This window comes from Rhinolophus sinicus, linkage group LG16, assembly GCF_036562045.2.
Source record: "Rhinolophus sinicus isolate RSC01 linkage group LG16, ASM3656204v1, whole genome shotgun sequence".
In the NCBI taxonomy this organism is placed as follows: Eukaryota; Metazoa; Chordata; class Mammalia; order Chiroptera; family Rhinolophidae; genus Rhinolophus; species Rhinolophus sinicus.
In genome coordinates, this window is record NC_133765.1 from 17,191,414 (window position 1) to 17,206,000 (window position 14,587).

A 14,587-nucleotide genomic window follows, 5' to 3' on the forward strand; every position below is an offset into this window, starting at 1 on the left:
AGAGAGAAGCTCCCTGCCCCACTTGGCCCTATTTTGCCACCTGGGCAGACATGCTGACCCAGAGCTGGCTAGGAAGAGGCATAGAGCAATGCAGAGCCCCTGCCTTCAGGGGGACAGGGAGGCAGGGGCAGGGCTCTGGCAAGGAGCTTCTAACCCATTCTCTCCTCTGCCTCCTCAGGGCCTGGCCCCTGCTGTTGGCTAGCTGACTGATGCCTCGGGTGCTCTAGCTCACTTCCCTGTCCCTGCTCCCCCAGAGCCAGCACTCCCTCCTCATTGACCATGGGGACCCCCAGGCTTGCCTGGCGGGTGAATCCCTGACCTTGGGTCCCCAGGCCACTCTTAATGGAGGGGTTCCCACCAGCCTGGGCCGCCCAGCCAAACCCTGCATGTCCTTGCCTGCTGGTCTCTATCAGGCCCCAAACCCCCCTGAAGTGTTCTCCCCCATCCCCAAATGCTCCCCAGCTCAGCCCACCTATGCAGACCCAAGACCCAGTGTGGACTCTCCCCACCGCCCAGAGCACCCGGTCAGCTCCCTCTACTGGCCAGCATTCCTCCCTGCCTTGCTTGCTGGTTACCTGGGCTGTGAGTCTCAGCTTCCCAGGGTCTGCCACCAGGGGTCCTGTCTCTCCTGCAGTGCCAGCAAACACTGGTGGAGTGGGCAGGGTGTGAAGTGGCTGCCTGGCTGCTGGACTCCACGCTGTGCTCCTGAGGGTCCGGTTGTTGATATAAAAACATCCAGCCTAGGAGAAAGTTTGTAAGAATTTATTTGAGCCAAACTGACAATTGCCGGGCAGCAAAGTCTCAACAGATTGAGAAAATGCTTCTGAAAATGGCCATTTTGCAACTTATTTTATGTATTAGAATCAAAGGAGGAAGGTTACATGAAATCCATTGGTTGTAGATTAAGGGGGTAGGAGAAAGCAAAGTGGGGAAACCTCTGGGATTGGATAAAAAGAAAAATGAAAAGACACACACTTCTTTTACATTGATGGGGACAGGGTAGTTAATAGCATTTTACAGCAGGTAGAGATGGTATTTGGGGAACAAGGTAACAATGAGGGATTTTGTAACTTCCTGCTCTGGTGTGGTGCGTTGTACGCCCTGGGGAGCCCGGGAAAAAGGGATTGTCTGACATCCCAAGAGTATGTTATCTTAGATGCACACAACAGATAGTCTCGCTTAAGGTAAAGATTGACCTTTGTCAAGGAAGCTACTACAGGCCAAGGATGTGACTTCCCACCATGGCCCACCTTAGTTAGGAATTTTGTTGTTGTTTTTGTGTGTGTGTTTTTAAATTAGTTTCAGGTGTACAAAGCAACGTAATAGTTAGACATTTAAACCCCTCAGAAAGTGATAACCCACCCCCCAAGCTACTACCCCTCAGACATCTACCTTATACAGCTGTTACAATACCATCGACTATCTTTCCTATGTTGTACTCCACATCCCATAACTATATATACCTATATATTTAGTTATTGTTGACATTCAATGTTATTCTACTTCAGCTCTTCAGGTGTATAGCTCATTGGTCAGGCATCTACACAGTCTATGATGTGATCCCCCTGATAAGTGCAGTGCCCATCTGGCACCTTACATGATCTTTACAACACTGTTGACTATATTCCCCATACTGTATTAACTATCAAGTTGTATTTCTTTCTTTTATTTTTAAATAATGTTTTTATTCCATTCTTTTTTTTAATTGGGGAATATTGGGGAACAGTGTATTTCTCCAGGGCCCATCAGCTCCAAGTCATTTTCCTTCAATCTAGTTATGGAGGGAGTAGCTCACTGGCCCATGTGGGAATCAAACCGGCAACCCTGTTGTTCAGAGCTCGTGCTCTAACCAACTAGGCCATCCGGCCACCCCCCAGTTGTATTTCTTAATGCCTTCACCTTTTTCACCCTGCCCCTCACCCCATTCCCATCTATCACCCTGATAGATCTAGTACCCATTTGGCACCATACCTAGTTATTACAATATTATTGACTATATTCCTTATGCTATACCCTACATCCCCATGACTACTGTGTAGCAACCAATTTGTACTTCTTAATCCCTTCCCCTTTCACCCATCCTTAACCCCCTTTCCATCTTAAAGAAGTCCCTCTAAGATTCCTTGTAATACTGGTTTGGTGGTGATGAATTCCTTCAGCTTTTTCTTGTCTGGGAAGCTCCTTATCTGTTCTTCAATTCTAAATGACAGCCTTGCAGGGTTGAGCAATCTTGGTTGTCCGTCATTGCTTTTCATCACTTGGCATATTTCCTGCCACTCTCTTCTTGCCTGCAAAGTTTCTGTTGAGAAATCAGCTGACAGTCTTATGGGGACTCCCTTGTAGCTAACTAACTGCTTTTCTTTTGCTGCTTTTAAGATTCTCTCTTTGGGGGCGGCCAGTTGGCTCAGTTGGTTAGAGCACAGTGCTCATAATACCAATGTTGCCAGTTCGATTCCCACATGGGTCAGTGAGCTGCGCCCTCCACAACTAGATTGAAAACAATGACTTGACTTGGAGCTGATGGGTCCTGGAAAAACACACTGTTCCCCAATATTCCCCGCTAAAAATTAAAAAAAAAAGATTCTCTCTTTGTATGTAATCTTTGGCATTTTAATTATGATGTGTCTTAGTGTTGGCCTCTTTGGGTTTATTTGGTTTGGGACTCTCTGTGCTTCCTGGGCTTGTATGTCCATTTCTTTCACGAGGTTAGGGAAGTTTTCTGTCATTATTTCTTCAAGTAGGTTTTCAATTCCTTGCTCTCTTTCTTCTCCTTCCGGTATCCCTATAATGCAAATGTTGTTACGCTTGATATTTTCCCAGAGGCCCCTTAAATTCTCCTCTATTTTTTGGATTCCTTTTGCTGTTCTGGTTGGATGTTTTCTGCTACCTTAGCTTCTACATCGCTGGTTGGGTCCTCTGCTTCATCTAATCTACTGTTGATTCCCTGTAATATATTCTTCATTTCCGTTATTGTATCCTTTATTTCTGACTGGTTCTTTTTTATGGTTTCCATCTCCATTTTTATGCTTCCTAGCTCTCTGTTGAAGTTCTCCCTGAGATCACTGAGCAACCTTATAACCAGTGTTTGGAACTCTGCATCTGACAGATTGCTTATCTCCATTTTGCTTAGTTCTTTCTCTGGAGCTTTGTTCTGTTCTTTTATTTGGAACATATTTCTTTGTCTCCCCATTTTAGCTGCCTCCCTGTGTTTGTTTCTATGTATTAGGTGGGGCTGCTATGTCTTCTAGTCTTAGTACGGTGGCCTTATGTAGTAGCTGTGCTGTGGGGTTCAGTGGCACGGTCTTTCTGGTCACCTGAGCCACACACTCCAGGTGTGTCCATTGTGTGGGTTGTGTGTACCCTCCTCTTGTAGTTGAGCCTTGGTTGATAATTGCACATGAATGTGAGGGACTGACCCTTGGGCTCACTGGTTGTGAGGACTGGCCTTGACTACAGTGGAAAAGTTGTTGTGCAGGGACTGGTCCTACAGAGCAGAATCTGCTTCAGCAGGACTCTGGTGCCTGCCCAATCTGTCCCATGGGTGTGTTGTACTTGGAGGCAGCTGGGTGATGCTCTGGCTCATTTTTAAAGCTGGTCACTGGGGGCACCAGCTCCAGGACCACCTTGGAGGGGATCCACTGTAGGTCTACTTCAGCCACAGCCAGTGCCCCACCCGGGACCACCAAGTCAGAAAGAAATTCCATAGATGTCTGCTGCTCATGCTGTGCTTGGAAGCACCTTGAGAGGCCAAGCCATGAACCAAGGCTGGCTGCCGCTAGTGCTGGCTTAGGGCTGCTCAGCCAGAGGTACGTACGGGACACGCTCAAGCCAGATGCTGCTTGTCTGGGTTCCGCAAACCTTTGAGAGACCCTAGGAAAGTCTGCAGCTTGAGCCAAGGCAGGTGGTCTGCACAAAAAAGCCACTGAAAGCAGCCTGGGTGTGCCCGAAAGTTGGATGGGGCCAGGTCTCAAATCGCCATGGTGGGGTGACCGAACAGCAGAGACTCAGAAATGGCAGCCGCCTGTGTTCGCGTGCCTGGAAAGAAGAGGGCTCAACACAGAAACAATGTCCTCTGCCAGCTCCCCCATCCAGGAGAAAGCTGCCTCTCCAGCCCCTGTCCAATGCAGACAACTCAATTCCCCACCATGTGTCCCTGCTGCTTTTCCAGCTGCTGCCCCAGGGCTGGAGCTCAGAGCAAGTGATTCCACTGGTGGGTAAGTCTGCGCACAGTCCCTTTAAGAGGAGCTGCTGTGAGTGCAGCTGCCCTCAGTCTCAGCCACAATCTCTGCTGGTTTTCACAACCAGAAATTATGGGGATTTCTCTCCCTGGCACTGGAACCCTGGGCTGGGGTGAGGCTGGGATCTCTCACTCCTTTAGGGGATGGGGGACCCCCACAGCTGAAATAGCCCTTCTGATCTTCAATGGTCACATGTGGGTGTGGGACCAGCCCGTTCCACGTCTCTCACCTTCCTACCAGTCTGGAGGTGGCTTCTTCTGAAAGTCCTTAGTTGAAAGGCTTCAGATCAGCTTGATTTTAGGCAATTGTCAATAATGGTTGTTTTGTAGATTAGTTGTCATTTTGACGAGGTTGTGAGAGAAGGTAAACACAATGTTTACCTACTGTGCCATCTTGGTTGTCTCTTAGTTAGGAATTTTTATGTTCAAGCCATCCTATGTGGTTATTTTCAGTCCCCTGAGCTTGTCAAGTTTAACATGTAGCCCCTTTTTTGTCCACAGCTTCCAAGGGCTGCAATCAGTTCTCCCGCATTTGCTCTCATCCCCTCCTCTCTCGGACCCTTGAGACTCTGGTTTCTCCTTGTTGGGACACAGGTCACTCTCCATGCCTCAGCTGAATCATTCATTGACCCTTCGGTTTACATATCTTTTCTCAGGGCCCACTGTGTCCTGAGGCGGCCACCCCAGTCCCTGTCCTCCGCTGTGCCCAGGGTTGTGAGGAGGCAGTGACCCTCAGCTCACAGAAAATGAAACAGTGTCTCCACAATACCATTCAGGGCTGACGTCTGTGGAGGGTTTTCTGCCTGTCAGGATGGTTCTGAGGGCTTAACAAGTGTTGTTCCCTTTAATCCTAACAAGGGTCCCATGAAATAAGAACTTTTATTATTCCATTTTACACAGGAGACGCAGAGGCACATGAAGGCAGTGGCTTGTCCAAGGTCACATCACTAGATGACAGGGCCTGGTGGTCTTGACCACTGCCCCACACTGCCTGCTCTGCCCTGGATATTCTGCTATCTGATCCCCATTCTGTCTGGGGGGTCCAGAGGTCACCCTGAGAGGTCCAAGGTGGCACTGTGGGTTGGTGGTGGAATTGGGGCTTGAGCCAGCGCTGTCTGATGCTAGGGCCATAATAGAGGCATGATGGACACAGCTCAGGCTCAGCAGAGGCAGGCGGGGAGCCTACAGGTGACCCTCACCACACAGCCTGCAGGAGGTGAAGTTGTGTCCCACTGGTTTCCTGGTTCCATTCTGCAGGCAGCAGGGAATCAGTGAAGGTTAGAGAGAACCAGACACCCAGAAAGAGACAAAGGCACTAAGGGGGAGCCTACGTCTTATCCCCAGGGCCCTGGCAAGTGAAGCGGCATTCCAGGGGCAGATGCCAACTTTTTGCCTACTTAGCCCTCTCTGGCTTGAGGTAGCCAGTGAAGGAGACTGAGAGCCAGGACAGGGTGGACACAGAGGGGAAGGAAACAGGGCTCCAGGCCCTGGTGTGTACACACACACACACACACACACACACACACACATTCACTCACACGCATGGACACACTTTCTTTGGAGGCAGACCTTGAAAATGCATCCACGCAGGTCCCAGGGTGAGAAGGCCTGGAGATGGGTGGGTTTCCAGCTGGGAAAGCTTCCTGGGTGCTATTAATGGGGATGGGAAAGGCCTGGGATGGGGGAGGTGCAAAAGGGGAAGGCCAGCATTCACCTGGAATCCATGGGGGGAGGGGTTCTAGATGGGGGTTGGGAGACTGAAGGCCAGGCTGGAGAATTTATTCTGTAGTCATGGGAGCCAGACCCTCCAATGGCCTCTTCCCACGTCACTACAATGACCAGTGTCCCCACACTCTCTGAGCCCCTGTACCCCCAAGGTGCCTGCTTACACCTCCTCCATGTTCCAGGAAATGAGGGTTTCCAAGAAGCTCAGTACACAACCTTTGGGACAGGTTGCTATGGGCTGCTGATGGCTCTTGTCCATGAGTCTGAGCTGGGCTGCACCACTGTCACCTCCTGTGCAGCAGGTGGAGCAGGCCCATTTCCTGGGGACTCCCGAGCAGACTGGCCTCAACTTTGGTGTGACCGGTCAAAGAGAGGAGTGGGTAGGGACAGGACCTGGCCACCAGGGAAGGAAAGCACAGTTGCCCGCTCTGTCGGGATGCCCACCATTTTATTAGGGTGCAGTCCTGTTAGCCCATTTCCCACTCCAGGACACTTCATTATAATGCAGTAAGATCAGGTAGCATTTACTGAGCACCTATTATATGCCAGGAACTCTGAGCTTGTCTCATTTAATCTTCACACAAGTCTATGGAAAAGAAATTGCCAGCTCCATTTTGAGATGATGAAAATGGGGCTCAGTGGGGTTGAGTGACTCAGCCCAGATCACTCTGCTGGCCGTGACCCCTGGGCCTCCCTCTGCAGTGTGGGGTCCGTTGCCTTACAGCTGCCAAACCGTCTGTTCCCCGCGCCTTCCCCATGACATCACAAGGGAGTGTCTCGGAAGCTGAGACCCGATGGAATGATGTCTGTAAAGCTTCCATGCAGGAGTGTCCCAGAAAGCTGGGAACCGATGGAATAATATTGGTCAGGCTCTCTAATCTGATGGTTTCAGTACAGTGATTCCATCCCCTGGGGTTATACGTGTGTGTGAAGGCACAGTACGTGTTGGAGCACGATGGGGGCTTTCGGGAAGAACAGCAGTCAGGCACGTAACTCGTGGACCATGGAAAAAATGAAACGTTACTTCCTTGTATGATTACTAATAAAAGCCATGCGTTGGTCCAATTCGGGGCTCAGTCCTTGAGACTTGAGTCCCTTGGCCCCGCTTGCACTCTACTCTTGGCTACCGTCTTTCTTAACCCTGCGCCGCCCTTCTCGCTTCCCACAGCTCTTGTCATGCAGGACACGACAGTGGTCTCCTGGCAGACACCCATCTTTGCAGTCCTGTACCTTTATGTATGGCTGGGTATGGGTCATCAGTGGTCTTCTTCCCCCCACTATGACTATAGAGGGATAGGGTGTCTTTGGTTGTCTTTGCTGCAACTTTTACCACATTGAGTGAAAAAGGGCAAGGAGACTGGCGAATGGGGGATGGTCAGGGGCTAGGGCTGCCTGGGTTGTTGGGGCAGGAGGGAGTGAAGAACCATGTAAGGCTGGGGTGGGATGCTGAGGGACATGAGGCTGGTGAGGGGGCAGTGGGAGTGGTGGGAAGGTGGGCCATCCACAGACATGGAGCGATAACCAGGTCCATGTCAGGGAAAGGCAGCGAGGGGATGAGTGGGTAGCACTCAACGGGAGCTGCAGGCCCTCCCTTACCTCGGCCTTCCTCCCTCCAGCACAGGTAACTCAGGTAACTCAGGTCCTGCCCTCGGAGCTGTTCAACCCAGAGCTGGCTGCCCACTTCCAGGGGCTGCCAGGTGCTCAGTGTGGGCTACAGTCCTCCTCACCCACGTGACATCTCCCTACCTCGTGAGGTTTTCTTCCCACCCCCTTCCCTGTCCAACAGCCCTCACACAGGATGTGACACTCCAGCTGTCCTCTGCAACAGCCAGGAACTGCACTGGGGTTGAAACTCTGACAAGCTGTGCTTTGAGCAGAGAAGGGTTTATTTCTCTTCTTTAACCAAATGGCATCTGAAGGGGCTGGGCAGAGCTGTCAGAGCCCCGGGCTCCCTTGGTTTACCACTCGCTCTCCTTTGCCTGTGTTTTTTCAGCTCTGGTTGCTCAACAGATGCCGCACAACCAGGGGGTTATATCCAAATTGCAGGCGGGAGCAAGAGGAAGGGGGTAGAGTGGCACCTCCATCAGCAAAGCAGCTGCTTCCCCATAAACCCCATACATCACGTGAGCCACAGCTGCCTCGAACCGCCACACCTGGTTGCCAGGGGCTCTCGAGCAGCGAATGTTCTAAGCAAAGAGAACTGGGATTCTGTCAGTGAGGAGGAAAGAGGAGGATCTCAGGCAGGGCAGCAGCCACATCTGCTAAAACGCCACCTGGTGCCTGTTGCTCAGCAGATAATTATCGAACCCTATTGATGCCAGGTGTATTACTTTTCTATTGCTCCTAGAACAAATCACCATAAATTTAGCAGTTTAAAACAACACACATTTATTATCTCATAGTTTCTGTGGGTCAGATGTCCAGTACGGCGTGATTGGGTCTTCTGCTTAAGGTCTCACACAGCTGAAGTCAAGGTGTCTCAGGTCAACTGGGAAGAGCCCACTTCCATGTTCATTCAGGTTGTTGGCAGAATTCAGTTCCGTGCAGTTGTACGGCTGAGGTCCCTCCCCTTCATCCTCAGTCAGTAACGGCACATGGAGTCCTTTTGCTTCGAGTCTCTGACGTCCCCTTCTGCTGCATCTCTCTGACTAGCTGGAGAAAAGTCTCTACATTGGACCCACCCAGATAATCCATGATAATCTCCCTAATTATATCCCATAACCCTAATTAACATCTGTGAAGTGACTTTTGCCATGTAACGTAACATATTCACAGGTTCTGGGGATTGGAGTGTGGACATATTTGAGGTTCTCTGGCTACCACTGAGGTACCAGGTCAGAAGGTACACAGACAGCAATGGCCAAAAAGAGAGAGTCTCCATTCTCATGGATTTACCGCCTAAAAAGGATGGTTAACTCACAGATAGAAATGTGGTGATGGCCTCGAAGGACAGGGCAGATGCTGGGCACATTATAGGACCTGACAGAGCCAGGAGCTCTGAGGACTTTCCCAAGGAACTGAGTCCAAGTCAGATGAAGGAAAGTGTGGGCAAAGCTAATTTCAGGACCAATGCCTGAGCCAGGAGCCAGGAGCAGGAGCCAGCAGCATGGCACTGAAGGGCAGTGCACAAGACCAGAGAACAAGAGTGTGGTGCAAGATGTGGGCAGGGAGGTCACCCAGGGCATTGTGACAGTACCACTTCTATCAGAGGAGACTGTCACCAGTATATAGGCCACTTGGTCCTCACAACGCCCCTCTGTAAGGTGGGCACTGCTGTCATCCCCAAATTACAGGTGGGGAAATTGAGGCTTAGAGAGGTTAGCCAAATGTCCACACTAATAAGAGGGGGAGGTGGGAATCAAAGCACCTCCACAGAAAATTGGTGTTCACTATTGGAAACAGGTTGGGGGAGAGTAAGAGCTGATGGCAAATGGCTCAGAGGCTGTTCTGATCAGGGGTGTCCCCCCTGTGCTACTATAACCTGAAAATGGCAGTGGCTCAATAACAGGAGCATTATGGGTGTTTGCTGGCCAGGCTCCACCTTATCACCCACTCTCACTATCTCAGACAGCAGCAAACCAGGTTGTCATGCAGGGTGTCATGTGGGGTCTCTGGTCCCGCTCCCCACATAAGAATGCAGGACATGGTGAGGCCAAAAAGGAACACCCACGGAGCCATAGATGGGGGAGTCATATCACTATATTCTCGCTGGCGGCATCCGCCTCTCTGCAATCCGCTCTTGCTAGCTCAGCCACCATCTTCTTGCTAGCCCCCATTTCCTGCTAGCATAGTCACGGCAGTTATATTAGTGGCCAGTGGCTCACTGGTTACAGCTGACGGCCAACTAGCCATAGCTGATGGCTATCTAATCACAGTTGTTGGCCATTTACTACCTGAGCCAGCACCTTTCCACGTGAGGCCGAGAGCCTGAAAACTGCACTCCTGGCTCTGTCCCCACACAGGTGCTGGCTCTTGAATCTTCTGTCTGGAGTCACTCATGTCACTTCTATTCACATGTCACTGGGCAAGGGAAATGACATGGCCAGATCTGCTGCCAGGGTCAGGGAAATGGGCTTCTCTCCAGAGTCCAAGCCAGGCCAAAGGTGATGCCAGCTAGCTTAGACTAAGGTGGTGGTAACGAGGTGGGTGGAGAGAAGTGAGGATAAAGAGGGACAGTGGAGGGAGGTACATTTCACTGGCAGGCAATCAGGTGTGGGAGGAAAAGTAATGCGCTTGAATTTGGACATAAAAGCAGGAAGTGCTGAGTTGGCTGTTAGGACTCAGAAGAGCCCTCTGAGCAGGAGACACAGTGTGGGGACAAAGTCCCAGAGAGCAATTTCCAGGCTCTTGGCCTCATATGAAGAGATGCTGGCTCAGTTATTGGCTGGCCATCAGCTGTGATCAGATGGCCATCCGCTGTGGCTATGTAGCCATTCAGCTGTTGCCGTTTAACAATTGGCCACTGATATAACTGCCATGGCTGTGCTGGGGGTGGTGGTGGGTTGGTTGGTTGGCAGAGAAGTGGACGGCAGATTGTGGATGGTGTGGCTCCTGCTTCCTGGGTCTCCAACCCAGCCGCCAGCAAGTATATAGTAGTATGATTCTCCTATCTATGGCTCTGTTGGTGTTCCTTTTTGGCCTCACCATATCCTGCGTTCTTGGGTGGGGAGCAGGAGTTGAGTCCCTGCATGACACACGGCATGGAGTACATCAGTGGCCATCATCAAGGCCAGTTTGTACCATGCCACCTTAATCGATTGCCCCTACCAGAGACCAAGGACAGGACCTTCCTAGAGAGCTCTGAGGACTTGGCCAAACACAACATGCCTCCTCCAGCACCTGAGAGAGATCCATTCCCCAGTGTGGCACCTTGACCGGGCACTCCTCAGAGATGGAATGGGGGTGGCCACTTAGCCATAGGCCCTTCTAACCAGTGATGACAGGGCCTGCAGCCTGCAGGTTCATCCCTGGCCTTTGGTGTGGCCAGGGTCCAATCCAGTTGCTGCCCTGTCCTCTTCCTGCTGTGTCATGGCTGTCTTCATTCACCCATTCATTCATTCAGCCAGTATTTAGTCGTGTGTGCTTGGTATCCACTAGATGTCCACTGAGCTGACAGTTAGTGAAGAGACAAAGAATTCACCAGGGGATCTCTCAGAGGGCACCCTAGAGGGCCTGACTAGGGTGGGGACTCCCTGAAGAGCTGAAGTTTCCAGCCCTGCAGAGAAGTTGCCCAGGGCACCTCAAGTTTGGGGGTATCGGCTCTGAGGCTGTTGCTGCCTTTGGCCCATGGAGCTCTGTCTGGACCTCAACTCCTACTCTCTGCCCCTCCCCTTGGAGCCTCCCAGCATCCTCACTCACCCTGAAAGGGAGAGGGGAGTGGAGGGAAGGCAGCTGGATGTTGACTCCCTTGTGGCATCTTTCTTCCCACCTACAGCAATCTCTCTCTCTCTCTCACATACATACATACATACATACATACATACACACACACACACACACACACACACACACACACACACACACACACACAGAGGACTGTACTTCTTGGGGATATGTTGCCCTGGAGACTCAGTGAGTGTGAGATGGAATGAGCTGAGACCTCAGCTACTGGGCCAGCTCTGAGCCCCTGGAGGGTCAGGGACCATCTGTCCTATTAATTGTAGTCCCAGCTCCAGGCACATACAGGTCACTGCGTAAATATCAGTAACTAAATGAAAGGACTGATGAAAAAACGAGGGACAGGCGGATTTCAGGCCGCCAAGTGGAGAAAGGCTTTGAAGTGTCGGGCGGGGCTACGGGCCTTCGCTGGAGGACAGGCAGGCCCACCCTTCCGGAGTCCTGCCCGCCGCGACGTCACCAATCAGGAGGGAGGCGCGGCCTCACGGGGGCGGGGCCTCCGCCGGCGGTTGCGTCACGGGAGGCGGGACCGCAGCTGCCCTGAAGTTGCAGTGGGCGTCGGTCACGTAGCTCAGGTTCTCCCGCTGCGGTCCCGCGCATTTCCGTTCCTGTGCCGTATTCCTGCCATCCCTCCATCATGCCGATGTTCGTGGTGAATACCAACGTGCCCCGCGCCTCCGTGCCGGACGGGCTCCTCTCCGAGCTCACCCAGCAGTTGGCGCAGGCCACTGGCAAGCCGGCCCAGGTCAGCCGGGAGGGAACAGGAAGAGGGGGTGTCCGTCGGCCGAGGTGGTCCCGGGCTGGGGCGAAGGGAGGCGACTCCAGGCGGGGAAGGGACGTGGGGCGCCCCGGGCCCGGCGAGGTCGCTCGGATCCTCTGACCGCGCCCTCTCCCTCTCCCCACAGTACATCGCGGTGCACGTGGTCCCGGACCAGCTCATGGCCTTCGGCGGCTCCACTGAGCCTTGTGCACTCTGCAGCCTGCACAGCATCGGCAAGATCGGCGGCACGCAAAACCGCACCTACAGCAAGCTGCTGTGTGGCGTGCTGGCCGAGCGCCTGCGCATCAGCCCGGACAGGTGCGGTAGGGGGCGCCGGGGGGCAGGGGGCGCACGGCCCGCGTCCGCACGGCCAGCTCAGCTCGACTTCTGTCCCTTGCAGGGTCTACATCAACTACTACGACATGAACGCGGCCAACGTGGGCTGGAACAGTTCCACCTTCGCCTGAGGGCTGCCCGGGACCCGCCTGCACCAGGCCCTGCCGCCTGCAGTATTTGCCCGCCCTGCTCCCACCTCCCGGTCGAGAGAAATAAACGGTTTAGAGACTGCGGCTGCCTCGGACTTCCTTGGCTTATGGAGGAATCTGTACGGGGCGGGGACAGTGACTGGAGAACCAAGGTCGGGAGAGGTGCCCCCTCAGAATCTGCTGCCGTGTTGCTTTTTGCTCAATCTTTCCCTCCTGCGCCCCCAGCAGAAGGCCCAGTCTTGGTTGGCATCCTGTCCTGGCCACAGACCCAGGAATGAAACTAAAATGGGAGCCTCCCACGGCAGGTTTATGACAGCTGGGAAGGAACCCAGAGTTGAGTCTCCCCCCAGAGTTGAGTCTCCCATCCGCAGGGGCAGGGCCACCACGTGGGCTAGGTCTGGCAGGGAAGGTGGGGGGAAGGGAGGGGTTGGGCTCCAAATCTGATTAGCCTGAGAGGTTGGAGGATCAGCTGGTCCTGGACCTTTCTCTCTGCCCCGTTTTCCCTCCATCTTCCAGTTGGGCGAAGGGTACCCTGAGGGGAGAGAGCCTGCCTGGCTCCGTCCCAGGTCACTCTGCTAGCACCAGTTTCTTGATCTGGAAAATCCCATTGTTTGGGTCTGGAGTCCTCTGGCTGAGGATCCCTCCAGTCAAGTGTGGGGGCTCCTTTGTGGGGATAGTAATAGGATGGTGGGCAATTTCAGTGCCAACACCTGGACCCCAGGGCCCTCGGCTGCCCTGTTGCCCATCCTACTGGCTGGGAAGTGCTCCTTGCCCAGGCCAGTTGGCTTGGGCTGGAATGCCTCACCACCCAATGATGTGAGATTCTTGATGTGCCCAGGCAGATGGCCAAGCAAGGGCCAGCCACTGGCATTGGGGATTCACCTTCTTGGAACTGGCACTAGTCAGCTAGGGTCAGCACCTGTGTCACCCAAAGTGAAGGACCAGATTGGCCCTTCCTGCACTGCCTGCTCTGTGGGAGAAGTCAAGTTTATTTCAGCTGCTTGCACAGAGGGGGCTCCTTGGGCTGTGTGAACACTGTTCCTTGGGGCTTGGTAAAGGTGGGGCCTCACCTCTGGACTCCTGTTAGCCCGGAGCTGTTGATAGCCCTTGTTCTTCCTCAGCTTCTATCTGGCCAAGGACATCCTACTTGGAAGGTGATTTTTAAAATTCCATGGCATTTAAGTGAATTTGGTTTTGGAAACTAGGGATAAGGGTTGCTTCCTGGGCCAAGCCTTTGAAGCCTGTTACTTTTGATGTTGGCAGTGACGAGCAGGCCTGCCTGAGCCACAGGCAGTGACTCCTAGGGAAGTGACTCCTTCCTTAGGATGGCTGCCAGTGGCCCTGCCCTTGCGCCTGGGTCAACTATGTGGTGTCACTGTGAATACCCAGCAGGCATGGGCAGAAAGCTCTGGGTGCACAGCCCAGGCTTGATTATGGCAACTTTAGAACAACCAGGCCCAGGGCTGCTGAGCTCAGTTGGTGCTTTCCACAGGGATCCACACCCTCCCTCGCTCTCTTCCATCACAGCATTCGTGGCAGTCTGTCCTCGGGGGCAGCCTACCTTTGCCAGCTTGCTCATCAAGATGCCTGAGGATTACTTCTTCTCAGTGCAAGCTGAATTCTTATTTCTACCCACACAAAAATTAGTTCTCCATGAATTTAAAGCCAAAAAGAAAAGATCATAAAGATCTTAAAAGGTTGTATAAGAGAATACCATCTTAAGTATTTCTTAAATGAGATACAAAAAGCATGTATGACTCAGGAAAAGATGGACACATTTGACCTTGTATTAGTATGACACCATAAAAAGGGTGAAGAGACATGCTGAAGTGTTTGCAACTCATATTATTGACCAAGGGCTCATAACTAGAACATATATAAAAAAAACTCCTACAAATAGGTAATGGACAACCCAGTAGAAAAAATTAGCAAAGGACTTTAGAAACCACTTCACAAAAGGGTATATTTAAATGGGAAAGGTGT

The 14,587-nt window shown here is 52.3% G+C and overlaps 1 protein-coding gene across 1 annotated transcript; it reads left to right on the forward strand.

Annotated features, from left to right (window-relative positions):
* Nucleotides 1–11,878: 11,878 nt before the first annotated feature.
* Nucleotides 11,879–12,684, forward strand: MIF (macrophage migration inhibitory factor). Its single transcript, XM_019719905.2, has 3 exons — nucleotides 11,879–12,104; nucleotides 12,265–12,437; nucleotides 12,520–12,684. The coding sequence occupies exons 1-3, from the start codon at nucleotides 11,997–11,999 to the stop codon at nucleotides 12,584–12,586; spliced, it is 348 nt and encodes a 115-aa protein (XP_019575464.1). The 5' UTR covers nucleotides 11,879–11,996; the 3' UTR covers nucleotides 12,587–12,684.
* Nucleotides 12,685–14,587: the final 1,903 nt, after the last annotated feature.